The sequence below is a fragment of the Doryrhamphus excisus genome, linkage group LG1, assembly GCF_037039965.1.
Source record: "Doryrhamphus excisus strain RoL-2023G ecotype Guam linkage group LG1, RoL_Dexc_Guam_v1.1, whole genome shotgun sequence".
NCBI classification, from domain to species: Eukaryota; Metazoa; Chordata; class Actinopteri; order Syngnathiformes; family Syngnathidae; genus Doryrhamphus; species Doryrhamphus excisus.
The window spans coordinates 28,686,573-28,702,434 of record NC_136357.1 but is presented as its reverse complement, the minus strand read 5'-3'; the positions used below and the strand labels follow the sequence as shown (position 1 = coordinate 28,702,434).

The following is a 15,862-nucleotide window of genomic DNA, read 5'->3' as shown; positions in this document are numbered from 1 at the left end:
ACGTGCTGAAGGAAGAGAAGGATCAACAATGGAATCGTGCCATGGATTACCTGAGCGCCGTCTCGGAACTCAACTACATGACTCAGATTGTCATCATGCTGTATGAAGACAACAATAAGGTAACATGATGGCAACTTAACACTCAAAAAGGTATACCGAAGAAATATGCAAATAAGTACCAATACGTGTTTAAAATATCATTGGAAGACAAGCTGTCTCTTTGCACTGTAGAGAGTCAGAGGAGCCCACAGGGAGGCTGACGTCACTGCAGCGCCCTGGCAGGCACCACTGTATGCTTGGGCTGGGTGATATGTCGATATTTTTTTAAAATCACAAATCGCTCGGCGTTATTTTCTCTGCCATTGTATGACTTTGCGCTCCTGCCTGTCCAAAGTAAAAAAAATAAATAAAATAAATAAATAAAAATAAAATATATATATGTTGTATATTGATATTCAACCTAAATATACAGCATAGCAATAGCATAGCAATGCATTGTGTGAATACCCTAAAACTATTTTTTGAACTCATATTGGTACTTCTTTGTATATTTCTTGGGTATACCTTTTCAGTGTTCAGTTGCTGGGGACAGTTTTATTAAATAGTTTGGCATTTTCATCTCATCTAAAAAATCAGACCTCACAAATTGCTCGGCGTTATTTTCTCTGCCATCGTATCACTTTGCGCTTCTGCCTGTCCAAAGTAAAAAAAAAAATATATATATATATATATGTTGTATATTGATATTCAACCTAAATATACGGCATAGCAATGCATTGTGTGAATACCCAAAACAATTTTTTGAACTCATATTGGTACTTCTTTGTATATTTCTATTTACCTTTTCAGTGTTCAGTTGCTGTGTGATGAGTTTAGTGTTCTTTGTAAGATGTCACTGTTGAATTAGCAACCTCCTGTGATTGCCAGTGTGCTGACAAGCGTGTTGTGAGTGCACTGCTAGCTAGTCTGTTTAGCCATATAGATTATATAGCCATATATCGTTGGATAATTATATATAATACTTTTCTCATTAAATGTATTTAATACACATCGCAATGCACATAAAACTTGGTTTCTCTTCACAGGACCTCACCTCAGAGGAACGCTTCCACGTGGAGCTTCACTTCAGCCCGGGAGTCAAAGGTGTTGAAGAAGAAGAAAATGCGCCAACCGGCTTCGGCTTCAGGCCAGCCTCTGCGGAGGTCGCGCGACAGGTACGTCATATCAAAGCCTTCCAGCTATATGGGATTATTGTGCAGATCACAGCAGGTATCCGCTCTGGGCTTCTCATTCAGAATGGGCAAAAGCAGACTGACCCTGGGAGCCTGGAGGACCTCTCACGCGATGAGACGGACAGAGCCGTGCCGCTGTCTGAGCCAATCACCATCCAGAGAAGATCGCCACTTATACGCAACCATAAGACTGGATCTATGGAGGTTGGTTGTTTTGCTCTTTCGACACACGTCATCGTTCTTCTTGCAGTAATCCTTCATTTATCACGGTTCCACACCTGACTGCGACAACTGAATTTTTGTACCTGTTGAATGTAGAACATTCAAGTTTTAACATAGCTTAATGTGGCTAAAAATGAATGTGGAGTTTTGTTTTATTGTGTGCAATGACAATAAATATTGATCTCTCTATCTACTATATAAAATGTAACAATGAAAACACGTCTTCTGAGCTCCACGGCACCGGCGGTACCTCCGACAATAAGTGCTCCTCCTCGGGCAGGCGAGGTCTGAGGCAGCGGCCACAAGCCCCAGTTCTCCTGAGCTCCAAAGCACCAGCGTTGCCTGTGACAAAGCGTGTCCGACAATGAGTGCTCCTCCTCGGGCAGGCGAGGTTGGAGGCAGCGGCCACAAGCCCCAGTTCTTCTGAGCTCCACAACACCAGCGTTGCTTGTGACAAAGTGTGTGCGACAATGAGTGCTCCTCTTCGGGCAGGCGAGGTTGGAGGCAGCGGCCACAAGCCCCAGTTCTCCTGAGCTCCAAAGCACCAGCGTTGCCTGTGACAAAGCGTGTCCGACAATGAGTGCTCCTCCTCGGAGAGGCGAGGTTGGAGGCAGCGGCCACAAGTCCCAGTTCTTCTGAGCTCCACAACACCAGCGTTGTGTGCGACAATGAGTGCTCCTCCTCGAAGAGGCGAGGTTGGAGGCAGCGGCCACAAGCCCCAGTTCTCCTGAGCTCCAAAGCACCAGCGTTGCCTGTGACAAAGCGTGTCCGACAATGAGTGCTCCTCCTCAGAGAGGCGAGGTTGGAGGCAGCGGCCACAAGCCCCAGTTCTCCTGAGCTCCACAGCACCAGTGTTGCTTGTGACAAAGCGTGTGCGACAATGAGTGCTCCTCTTCGGGCAGGCGAGGTTGGAGGCAGCGGCCACAAGCCCCAGTTCTCCTGAGCTCTACAGCACCAGTGTTGCTTGTGACAAAGCGTGTCCGACAATGAGTGCTCCTCCTCACACATGTGTGTGCATGTGTGTTTCACGCCAGGTTCTGTCCGAGACTTCATCCTCGAAAGTGGGGAGTTATCGCCTCTTCTCCTTCTGTTCTCGTCAATCTCCTGACATCAAACAAAGTGGGCTAGGTGAGTATACTGTTGTCATGGTGACCGTTTTGTAACGATGGCGGTGGGAGGGGGAACAGGACGACCAATGACCTCATGTCGTCACATGGTACATGGTCATGACGGAACTGTACATATGTGTTTCTAGCTTCACTTGGTATTCGTGGTTCAGGATTTAGATTCTGGGAAACCAGACCAAAATATCCGTAATTATATTCTGCACATCTGTGAACAATTTATTACAGTGCCTTGCATCACAGGCGAGAAGGATTTGGCACAGCGACCCCCCCCCCCCCTTAGCGAACATCGAATGGCTGTGGGCTTCCTTTGTTGACAAACTAATTATCAGTTTTCTGTCCCTTCTCTTCCTTGAAGCAACTAAAAATAAAAGATACATTTTGACAAAAGCCACAGGACCCCAGTACAGAGGGAAGAGTGGTTTAGATTGTGTCGCTATGGTAACTGCTACACAATGCTAACTGTGCAGCCACGTGACTGGGAGAACGTCAGCTAAAAAAAAAAGGTTTCTCGCTTTGCCGCGGTTCGAACATCACTCCCTCACTTTGTAGCGATTTTTTTTTCATATTAATGAATTCATTTTATTTTTAATTAATTAGTTAATCAGTTAATATTGTTATTAATTAATTAATTAAGCCGGTTATTTTTTTTAAATTAATTAATTAATAAATTGTGTCTGTTTCGTAATTGAATACGGTCATATTTACACAATTTGTACACATTCATGGCCGATATTACAGTTTTTAACCATAGAAAATGGCGGAAGAAACAAGAATACTACTACATACATGTAATTCAAAAGACATGATATGAAGTGAAAAATCGGTCATTTATTGTGTGCGGGCCGGAGTTAACCGTTAGCAGCGTCGACTGCATCGTAAGTCTCTTCTCAACCATCAAAAGCGGCAGTAGAGTAGTATTCCACTAGTCTTATTTACGTCTAAAATGGCTTATTTTCTGTTGCGTTGTCAACTATATTGAATAATACAAGTGTAAAGGTGACTATAGGGGTGTTATTTCATGTCTACAGGGCTCTACTAATGTTAAAAAAAACATATTTAGATGATCACAAACAGGTTTTTCATGACCAAACTACAAAAATATTGAATCCTACTGTGCGGAAATGGACTTAATTCGGTCCGGAACCAATTTACTGCGGTAAAAGAGGGACGACTTTTTTTAATTTCATGAAACAAAACCACTTAATGCCACAAACGTATCACCGGTTGAAAGCTAAGACGTAGCCCTTCCAACAGTACCGGTATCATTCCTCCACCGCTAAAACTCACTGAACAAGCAGCTTCCTTTTTACCTTGTTACTAAGATCATACCAGGGGTGTCCAAAGTGCAGCTCGGGGGCCATTTTTTTAATTCGCCGGCATTAAAAAAAATACAATTTTATTTTTATAATTTTACATTAACAAAGTAGGGTGAAAATGTTGATGCTACATATAGGCTGTTTTTGTTTATTATACAGTATATATTCATTTAATAGATAAAAAATAAGTACAAATAAAGGAAAATATTACATTTTCTACCGCTTATATTCACAAGGGTCACAGGGGTGCTGGAGCCTATCCCAGCTGTCATCCGACTTGAGGCTTGGTACACCCTGGATTGTTTGCCAAGCAATCACAGTAAAGGAAAACAAATGTTTTTTTTTTTTAAATAAAATAATAATAATAATAATGGCCCTCAGCGTCAAATGTTTGGACGCCCCTTCAGAGAATAATATGTAATAATATGTTTGTATTATAATAATAATCTGCTGGGACACCAAGGAGGCCTCAAACATAAAATTGCATTTTTTTCATGGTGGGGAGGACTCCAGATAAATCTCACCTGGTGCCTTTGAGCAACTCTTTATGAATCCACAGATACCATTTCATTTTCAACAGTCATGCAGAAAGAGAACCTACAACATGGATTGACCCCCGGGTTCACACTGAATCCGGTACGGCCGTCGGAAGCGTTGGTCAAGATTGAAATCCCTGTGGTAGGCTCACATTAGCGCATTGTGCCGTGCTCCGTAGTCGGTGTGAGCCCGGCGTTAATTTTCTGCATCGAAGTGGGAGCTCAACGACGGAGCGAGATGTTGCATGGGGGGGGGGGGGGGGTCCTTGGGGCACTTTCTGCATGTTTATCTTTTTTTCTGTACTTCTCTCTTGTGTCTTTTCTGTCGCTCTTTGCATAGTCAGTTATTTGAGTAACAGCATGTTATATGTAGCGGTGACTAACGCTCCCCCGCCCCGACCCCCCCCCCCCTCGCAGGCTCTCAGTGTGCCGGGCTCTTCAGCACCACTGTCCTAGGTGGGTCCTCTAGCGCACCTAACCTGCAGGACTACGCACGCGCGCACCGCAAAAAATTCTCCACCAGCAGTCTGTCCTACAAAGACGGTATGTGTTTTGAGACGCAGCACAGCAGATACAGCAAAACTGACTTAGAGTTTTCCACATCTGAATAAACCTGTGAGGAGACAGTGGGAATGGGAACATACAGAACACGGACGTATACACAAAAAAAAAAAAAATGGCGATTCTTGCCATCTTCAAAACCCTTGACACATTATAAATGAAATGTCATAATAAGTAAGAATATTATCCATTCCCATGAATCAATATTCCAAATTTTATAGTCTTTGTTTATTCAATTCCATATTCACTCTAATCATACAAGCCAGTGTGCCCCCCCTCCCTCTCCCGCCGCACTTCCCATCATTTTTTTTTTTTTTACCCCCCCTCCATTCCACTTTGTAAATAGTATGTTTCATTTCAGTAGTTCATATACATGCTGCCTCAGGCCCGCTTAGAAAAACCAAATACAGGATATCATCACTGTCCAGTGAAAACACGTACAGTGGATCCCAGCATATTTACCATTCAGCATTCCCAATTTGCAATTTTTTGGTCAAAATTTTCATTTTTATTTGTTTTCCCTGAAAGTAAGATATCTTTTCCCGCAGAAAAAACATCTCATTCACTTTTAATTCGATAAAATTGTGACATAATTAGGGTTGTTCCAATCGGGATTTTATGCAGCCGATACAGATCCCGATAATCCATGTGTGAAATCGGACCATACCGATACCAATACCGTTTAAATGTACTACAGGCGATATTAGTCCTCATATTAGGTTTTTCCGAGAGCTACTCATTTTTTTGTAACGTTTATTTTCATAGCTTATTTCAAGCCAAACAAAAAGCTTGTTTTACCAGAACATGCACAAAATGCCAGGCTGCACGGTGGTCGAGTGGTTAGCGTGCAGGCCTCACATTTAGGAGACCCGAGTTCAATTCCACCCTCGCCCATCTCTGTGTGGAGTTTGCATGATAGGTTAATTGGCGACTCCAAATTGTCCATAGGTATGAATGTGAGTGTGAATGGTTGTTTGTCTATATGTGCCCTGTGATTGGCTGGCCACCGGTCCAGGGTGTACCCCGCCTCTTGCCCCCAAAAGACAGCTGGGATAGGCTCCAGCACCCCCTGCGACCCTCGTGAGTAAAAAGCGGTAGAAAATGAATGAATGAACAAAATGTCAGGCTGCACGGCGGTTGAGTGGTTAGCACACAGACCTCACAGCTATAGGAGACCCGAGTTAAATTCCACCCTCGGCCATCTGTGTGTGGAATTTGCATGTTCTCGCCATGCATGTGTGGGGTTTCCGGGTACTCCGGTTTCCTCCCACATTCCAAAAACATGCTAGGTTAATTAGCCACTCCAAATTGTCCATAGGTATGAATGTGAGTGTGAATGGTTGTTTGTCTATATGTGCCCTGTGATTGGCTGGCCACCAGTCCAGGGTGTACCCCGCCTCTCTCGCCCGAAGACAGCTGGGATAGGCTCCAGCGCCCCTGCAACCCTCGTGAGGAGAAAGCGGTAGAAAATGAATGAATGAACAAAATGTCAGGCTGCACGGCGGTTGAGTGGTTAGCACACAGACCTCACAGCTATAGGAGACCCGAGTTAAATTCCACCCTGGAATTTGCATGTTTTCCCCATGCATGTGTGGGTTTTCCGGTTTCCGGGTACTCCGGTTTCCTCCCACATTCCAAAAACATGCTAGGTTAATTAGCCACTCCAAATTGTCCATAGGTATGAATGTGAGTGTGAATGGTTGTTTGTCTGTATGTGCCCTGTGATTGGCTGGCCACCAGTACAGCGTGTATACACCCAGCCTCTCGCCCGAAGACAGCTGGGATAGGCTCCAGCACCCCCGCAAACGAATGAATGAATGAATGAATGATGGCTGGTTAGCGGTTAGCGGTTAGCGCGCAGGCCTCACAGCTAGGAGACCTGAGTTCAATTGGGTGGTTGTTTGTCTATATGTGCCCTGTGATTGGCCGGCAACCAGTCCTGGGTGTACCCCGCCCCAAGACAGCTGGGATAGGCTCCAGCACTCAGGTTTGTGATATCTGTGAAAAAACCTAGTCACAACTTCACTTTTTGTTCCACATTTTAGCAGTTTTTTTTTTTTGGACATCATCTTTTATCATGGAAACTGTCGCTGACGACATGACTTGCAGTGCTGTTGTTGCAAAAATAGTCGGATGCACAAAGTAACCTACCTACTGCACCATGTGGGCATCGAACCAAATACGGACACATAATACCCATCCATATCCTCCCACTGCGGGACATGCTGGCTAGCTTGTGGTACTCCTCCCAAAACTTTGCCGTGTTTTGCAAAATATGTCGATTCAGAGAAGCAAACAAGGAGTCGGCGTACTCTTGATATACTCCAGCGTTTATTGGATATTGCATATATTCATGTTGTTGTTGCGGCTGGGATACCCAGCATGCCTTGCGGGTATTGGGAAATAACTGTTCAAAGTCATGTTTAGCTTTTGTTGTCGATTCACGTGATGTATTAACTTGCTATGGATGTGTTGTGTTCCTTTAGTTGCACCGTAAGAAAGTATGTCTCGTACATGGACGGCCCCACCCCCTGTCATTTAAACCCCAATGTGGCCCACGAGTCATAACTTGCCCACCCCTGTCATAGATCATATTTGTCCATTTTTGCATGGTGTAGTTGTAGTAATAGTAGTAGTAATAGTAGTAGTAGTGTTTGTTTAGGATGATAGTCAGTATTTATTTTTCCTAAGAATATCTTGTTTACTTTTTGGGCCTGCATGTATGGATTTAAAAAAAAAAAAACTTTCATCTTTATGTTTCATTAACTGCCTTTAGCTGCTTCATAATCCATTTTTTTCTTTCTCTTTCTCTCATCTGGTCTCTCATTCAGTATTCAGTATTCCAATATTGGTACTGGAGCTTATACTTATAGTGGCTTAACTATCCGTCCATTCGCAGTTGCTGTTTCCATACGCTCATCATGGGAATGAATGTCGTGCATTTTCAGGCCCTTAATAATTTCTTTGAACGAGGGTGGAATGATATGTACATATGTGCACATCTTCGATTTTTAAAAGCACATTTTCAGAATAATACAATATCGGTTTCATTATACACATAAAATCCCCTTTATTGCAAGTAAATGAATGTGAATGTGTTTTCTTTTAGAGATCAATGCCGCTTGTAAGATTGTATATGTACTTGAGACAATACCAATTTCATACAGTAATCCCTCATTTATCGCTGTTAACTGTTTCTAGCCCCAACCACAATATGTGAGTTTCTGTGAAATCGGATTCGATATTAATTAATGGAATATTTTTGTATTAAGAGCATAGAAAACCGATGTATGACATTATTAGAGCCCCCTAGACATGAAATAGCACCCCTATAGTCTAGCTACATTTATAAATAAGGGAATCAATTGGTCGGGTCTGGGACCAATTAACCGTGATAAATGAGGGATTACTGTGTATGAAAATTAGAGATATAAATTCAATACACCGGATTTTTGGATTTTAATAATCAATAAAGATGTCCACCGTGGGTATCATTCCACCCGGACACAGAAACATATCATTAACGCTAAGAGTCCACTGGGCCGGCGCCAGTTGGTGCCAGTTCGCGCCAATGCAATTTGCCGTGTCGCCAATAAGGTGCCTAGTGGCGTGCAGTGGCTCAAACTGCCTCCCAACTGGCTCGTCAAATTTGAGTTTGGCGGCAAGAAAATTTCAAAATGTTTAAAATCTTCGTCCACTAAATTGAAACCAAATGTCGCAAACAATGCGCCTATTGGAATCCACTGGCGCGAGCCAAGTTGGGCCAATGATGCTAGGAGTCCGCTGGGCCCGGCGCCAGATGCTGCCAGTTTGCGCCAATGCAATTTGCTGTGTCACCAATAAGGTGCCTAGTGGCATGCAGTGGCTCAAACTGCCTCCCAACTGGCTCGTGGTGGTGGCCTGTAAAAATTGAGTTTGGCGGCAAGAAAATGTCAAAATGTTTAAAATCTTTGTCCGCCAAGTTGAAACCAAATATCGCAAACAATCCGCCTATTGGAATCCACTGGCGCGAGCCAAGTTACGCCAATGACGCTAGGAGTCCACTGGGTCGGTGCCAGTTTGCGGCAAAGATGATGTGATTGGCGCGTAGTGGCTCGCTCGTTAATTCGGCGCCACAGCGAGCCACTACGCGCCAATCACATAATCTTTGTCGTGAACCGGCACCAACTGGCGGGCGGCCCAGTCGACTCCTAGCATAAGGTCCCAAAAGGATGCGGTTGATTCCCATGACGAGCGTAATATAAACGCAAAAAAAAACCATCACAAAACTTAACTGTCAGCGTTAAAATATGTGCTCTATTCAGTAGATATGGTCACACAGCGTCATTCATACTTATTTTTACGTTAAATACGTTTCTGTATTTCGGCCACGGAGGTCAAATCATCAGTTTAGTTTAGGTTAAAAAAAAAAAAACCTTCCCATGCGTGGTCATGGTCACGTTAGCTGACGTTGTTGTCCACTAGGTGTCAGTTTTGTATCACTGCTGCCATCCTCATTGTTGTCTTTGTCATCCATTTTTGGTACATCTCATTTTTTTTTAGACATTTTAATCTCAGTCCAATTTAGTGTGATTGATTTAAAAAAAAAAAAAAAAAAAAATTCAATTTCTTTAAAAGTCCGCTACGTGTTCACAATTGAGCAATGGCGGTAGGATGAAGATGACCTCAAAAAAAAAAAATAGTTTTGTTTCCATATTAGCATTGACACAAGAGAATAGGGGCATGATCAAATATATCTAGCAGGTACTTGTGGCTCATAGTAACTCGAGTACATTTTTGTTTCCTCAGAATTGTTGTCTATGCCGGCAGTAAAGCGATTTTCTGTGTCGTTTGCAAAGCATCCGACTAATGGTACGTCTGCTTCTTTCAAGTATATTATCACTTCACCTCACTCTTGCATGTCTTCAAACGTTTATTTTTATTTTTTTATTCTTTTTTGAGTCCCCCCTTCCCCCCCCCTTCCACACATGGCCCCTCCAGCATTACAGGTTATTTTTAATTTTTTTCCTGATTATTTAATACTCATGTCATTGTTACCACTTTTCTAACACAAACGTTCTTTTCCTAGGGTTCCCACTAATTATGACATGAATTAATATTAAGGTGTAGGGTGTGACATAATATTTATGAGAAACTATTGATTTGTTTTTGGAATGACTTCATAATGGATTTATTCAGTATTCCTGGACCAAGTGCTTTCAGTGAGCGGGGAAAAAAATGTATTCTGTTCTAAACGTCCCAACATTTGTTGTATATTTTATTATATCCAAGGATCCGACGATTATTCCATGCCAAGCTACAGGTTCCGTTTCTGAGACTATGATTATAAAACGTGTTTTTGTATCGGTAGCACCTAAATTGAACCCTGCATCTTATTCAGTGACGCGGCTAAGATGCGGTTGTTATCTTGTGCGCTTCATTTCAGCCGTCATTTTACACTTTGCGCATCATTAGCGATGTTCGATACCGCTGATTAAAATTCAAACTTTTATGAGTGATGCCAATACTTTAAAAAGGCAAATCACAACACAGCTGAGAAATAAACAATATAAGACAGGGGTCTCAAACTCAATTTACCTGGGGGCCGCTGGAGCTAGGGTCTGGGCGAGGCTGGGCCGCATCAGGTTTTCCAAAAAAAAAAAACAAAACATAAAAATAAACTTTTTCAGTGCTTTGGTTCCGATTTTCTACGAGAAAAGCTCTGATAAAACATTCCACTGTTCTCAAATATCTTAATTTTTATTTTTCTACACAAAATAAGATGAAAAATAAATAAATCAAGAATAAAGAAAATCAATCAGTAATAAATAAATATAATAATAATAATAATAATAATAAAAACTTAAGAAACCACATATAGTTGGTGGGTAGACAAATGATTTTTTTCATATTAAAATGAACAAAGCATTATTAGAGCCCTGTAGACATGACAAAACACGACTATAGTCACATTTATACTCTTTTTATTTACAACATATTGCGCAACTGCAGGGTCTTGAGACACATGCTAACTCGCAAACTAGAGAGCTAGCGACCTAAACGGTAGCCTTCAAGTTATTTCCTTTCAACTTAAATAGCCAAAAACTTACCACTTCCACACGGATAGGGAGGATAACTATTAACAGTTATTTAACCTTTAACATGAACATGAATCAAACGTAATAATTTTTTCTGGGTACATGATACCATACAGCATCCATATCAAACTTTCATATCAAGGCGGGGGCCTCAAATTGGTGTCCTGCGGGCCACATTTGGCCCGCCGGCCGCATGTTTGAGACCCCTGATTTAAAGGCTAAAAATGTGTATTTTTTTGCCATCTGTTGCGGTTAAGAGTACCAGGATTCAGATCTACCATCGTAGGCGCCACGAGCTCTGCAAACTTGTTCTTCTACCTCAGTTTTTCCACTCCATTTCCGCCTCCCGGGCTCACCATCTATCCATCATTCCATGTCTTTTATATCGTCCCTCCTCCTCTCCTGTTCTGTTCCGTCCTTCCTCGCTCTCCCTCTTCTTCCCCAGAGCCATTGGAGGAGTGCCATGTGGCCCAGTTGTTGAGGCGTTTCTCCACAGACCCCAGTCTGTGCCGCCATCTTTCTTTGGACGGCGCACTCACCCACCATCTCCACCAGTGCTCCTACCACCTCCGCCTCTTCCGAAACTGGCTTATCTCCGGCCAAGACCCCCTAGAGTACCTCCATGGTTAGCCCCTGGCCCCCCCTCTACCCAATCCCCCCAAGCCCCCCTTAGGCACACCATTTATGTTGGACTTTTGGTTTTTGCATGCTTGCCTGTTTCTGTGGTTTATGCAGATTGCAAGCCGGCTTTGTGTTTGTGACCGCATACATTTGACCGCAAAGTCTTACTTAGTTAGCAGTAAGCCAACTAAATCCGTCCAAACTGTTCCACCCGCAACTCATTTTTTATTGGCCCACAGCTCATTAACAAAAATCGAATACAGAATTTGAACCTGTGTCATCCTAAGAAGGTTCCAAGTAGAACTTCAAAGAAAATATTTTAAATAAACCAAATTCATAGAAGCATGAAAATAGGCCGTTCATCAGCTGATTCAACGTTTAAGACCACAGACCAAACTTTGAAACTTCTGTCAAGATCCTGAGGGTTATGGAACAAAAAAAAAAGTCAAGTCATAGACCCAAAAAAAAAATGTCGCCAGCCCCGAGTTGGAGGATCCGACTGGCTGTCCGTCAAGATCGGGACGATCCTGGTCCCAAATAAATGTTATTACTGGTGCAGCATGCAGTCCAATGACCGGCATCTGCAAGAGAAGGATAGTAAGAAGAAGAAGAAACCTCTTGGAAGACCAAGAGGAACGCCACAAAATTTCCTGAATTTGTACCAGAGCACCAAACATGGGACTTTCTCTAATAAGAAAAAACTGAACCTTGACCGTCTGATGGTTTCCGACATTACTGACATACAGAAGATCCTTTTTCCCTTCAATGGAACCATGGAGCTTTGTTGTGCAGGGGTGTCAAACGGTATCTGGCTATTTGGAGATGTTGGAATGACCATCCTGCATTTTTGACTTGATCTGATCTAGATCCATCTGAGAACGTTTGGGGATAAATGGCAAGGGAAGACGGTGGATGCCCCCCCCCCATTGAAGGCATCTTCACCACCTTCCAACATTCCCATTCGCCTCCTAGTATGTTTTTTTTTTTTTTTGGAGTTTATTTTTAGTTATGGTCATAAACTTTTGATCAGCTGATGAACAGCGTCCATCCATCCATTTTCTGCTTATCCGGGTCTGCAGTCTCAGTAGGTCCCCAGCCACCTCGTCCAGGTCCAGGACACCACGGCGTTCCCAGGCCAGCTGTGAGACATAATCCCTCCGACAAAAATTTGGATTGCAAATGTAGGAATCATACATTTCCCACAGTGACACAATATGTCCGCATGATGACTTACAGCTTATCTTAGGGCACTTTTTGACCACTTCCTGTCCACCATTTGCCCTCGCTCACTCTCCTCGCACTTGTTACTTCATCATGACATCACTTCATAATTCAGCGTTGTATGTATGTATGTATGACAGCAACATTTCTACATTGCTATTATGCAAGCATTCATAACTGGCAGGAGGAGCAATTGCATTCATTGTACCACGCGTCGAGGTTGGATTGCTGTGTGTGTGTGTGTGTGTGTGTGTGTGTGTGTGTGTGCGCTCGTGCAAGAGCAATCACACCAGCCCTTCTAACACAAAGCGATGAGTCAAATATGTATCATTTAGTATATACTAATAACAGGTTGTATTCAACTGCAAAATAGTGATGATTTTTGAATATTTGAAGTGGCAAAAATTGGTCATTTCATAAAAAGGCTTAAAAAGTAGTGACTTCTATTATTTGTACTTATTTATCAGCTTTTTTTTTGCTAAATGTTTATTTTTTTTTTAAATCTGATTTCTACAATGCACAACAAGTCAAGAAAATGCGTCTTTAAATGCATCTTCTGAAGGCCTTTTTATGCTTTAAATTCTTCATTTCGGTATAAAATATGTCAAATTTGCTTTAAAAAAATGCAAATTTAAAAACTAACAGGGTGTATTCAACCACCAAACAACAAAGACTTCATATATAATTAATTAATATATACATGCTAACAAATCACAAATACTTCAACTTGCTGATATAGTTCATCTTCAAACAGCTAAAATAATACATAAGGCTAAAAATAACCAATTAGCTAAAAATGTTTGCTAAATACAAGGATGAAGAGTCTTGAACCAGTCATGATGTGCTATATATATATATATATCACTATATCGACACATACTATGGTACCCATTATGGCATTGGATGCTCATATCACCCAGTACTTTGGTACGGGACAAAAAATAAAAAAAATGTTTTAAAAAATTTTAAAAACTGAAAAAAATTAATAACAATTAATTAAATAATTTAATAAATAAAATAAATTTGCTAAATACAAGAATGAAGAGTCTTGAACCAGTCATGATGTGCTATATATATCACTATATTGATACTTACTATGGTACCCATTATGGCATTGGATGCTCATTTCACCTCCTATTTTGGTACGGGACAAAAAATAAAAAAATTAAAAAAAAATTTAAAACTAAAAAAAATTAATAAAAATTTATAAAATAAATTAATAAATAAAATAAATTTGCTAAATACAAGGATGAAGAGTCTTGAACCAGTCATGATGTGCTATATATATCACTATATTGACACTTACTATGGTACCCATTATGGCATTGGATGCTCATATCACCGAGTACTTTGGTACGGGACAAAAAATAAAAAAAATGTTTTAAAAAATGTTAAAAACTGAAAAAAATTAATAAAAATTTATAAAATAAATTAATAAATAAAATAAATTTGCTAAATACAAGGATGAAGAGTCTTGAACCAGTCATGATGTGCTATATATATCACTATATTGACACTTACTATGGTACCCATTATGGCATTGGATGCTCATATCACCCAGTACTTTGGTACGGGACAAAAAATAAAAAAAAAATGTTAAAAACTGAAAAAAAAATTAATAAAAATTAATAAAATAAATTAATAAATAAAATAAATTTGCTAAATACAAGGATGAAGAGTCTTGGACCAGTCATGATGTGCTATATATATCACTATATTGACACTTACTATGGTATTTTGGAAAAAAAAATGAAAATATTTTTTCAATTTTTAAATTATATTAACATATATGTATTATATATTATTATATTCACAATATTATTAAAATATTTTTAAAAATTAATAAAATAAAAAAAAAAAATAAAACAAATAAAAATTATATTAGGAAAGCAGGAAGTGAACAAATGTAACAGTGACCTGACACAGACGTCACTGCAGCGCTGGAATCAACACGACGTGATCCTCCTTTGCTGTACTTGTGTGAATATTTCCAGTCGTCGTCCCCTCAGGTTTGACATGACGGAGACCAGGTTTGATGCTGTGGTTGGTGACGTGTCGCTCGGTTGTTCCACTAACAGCAAATGTAACGTGTGTTAGCGACGGTGTTGTACGGCCGTTGTGGTGCGCCGCTAGAAACCGCATGACTAATGAGGCTGCTGGATCTGATTTGTTTTTTCATGTTGTTGCGATCTAGCACGGGAACTAAAGACGCGGTCCGAGGGAAACAAGCGCCATTTTGAGTGTGGTTTGAAACTTGTGGCGAGCGAGGTCGTGTTTTTTTTTGCTGCTAATCCAACTGCTAATCCCGCGTGTATCATGTCTCCTTTCTGCCCCAGGTTTTGAAGGATGCTCCATGGTGCCCTCCATCTACCCTCTGGAAACGCTGCACAACTCGCTGTCACTCAAACAGGTCAACGAGTTCCTCACAAGCGTGTGCGAGAGCGCCGGGGATCCTCACACCAGGACGACCAGAGGTTAGAAAACGGAAGAAATTATTCCAAATAATTTCCACCTCTTCATTGTTGTCGCTTTTTTGGTCTCCCTGCAGCTCTGTCGGCCATGTTTGGCGCACACAACCACCCGTCGGGGGACTCGTACATCCCCCACAGAGTCCTCTCCTCGTCTATGTCACTTCGATCTCGTTCAGATAAGCCTCCGTGGTGTGAGTATTGCAACGTAATAAATAAATATAATAATAATAATAAAACGGCAAATAATAAAAACTTAAGAAACCACATATAGTCGGCGGGTAGACAAATGATTTTTTTTCAGATTAAAATGAACAAAGCATTATTAGAGCCCTGTAGACATGACAAAACACGACTATAGTCACATTTATACTCTTTTTATTTACAACATATTGCGCAACTGCAGGGTCTTGAGACACATGCTAACTCGCAAACTAGAGAGCTAGCCACCTAAACGGTAGCCTCCGAGTTCTTTCCTTTC

General features: G+C 41.3%; 1 protein-coding gene across 4 annotated transcripts in view; it reads left to right on the top strand.

Annotated features, from left to right (window-relative positions):
- Positions 1-15,862, top strand: part of ppip5k1a (diphosphoinositol pentakisphosphate kinase 1a) — a 33,301-nt gene that overhangs the window by 13,698 nt on the left and 3,741 nt on the right. Inside the window, exons 22-30 of one of the 4 annotated variants that reach the window (XM_078793275.1) lie at positions 12-119; positions 1,086-1,214; positions 1,296-1,436; positions 2,489-2,582; positions 4,851-4,976; positions 9,783-9,904; positions 11,519-11,696; positions 15,250-15,387; positions 15,462-15,575. In XM_078793275.1, coding sequence (XP_078649401.1) covers positions 12-119; positions 1,086-1,214; positions 1,296-1,436; positions 2,489-2,582; positions 4,851-4,976; positions 9,783-9,904; positions 11,519-11,696; positions 15,250-15,387; positions 15,462-15,575 — 1,150 coding nt within the window. The remainder of the gene's footprint in view (positions 1-11; positions 120-1,085; positions 1,215-1,295; positions 1,437-2,488; positions 2,583-4,850; positions 4,977-9,782; positions 9,905-11,518; positions 11,697-15,249; positions 15,388-15,461; positions 15,576-15,862) is intronic. The other 3 variants (XM_058076990.2, XM_058076994.2, XM_058076996.2) reach the window with 3 other exon arrangements.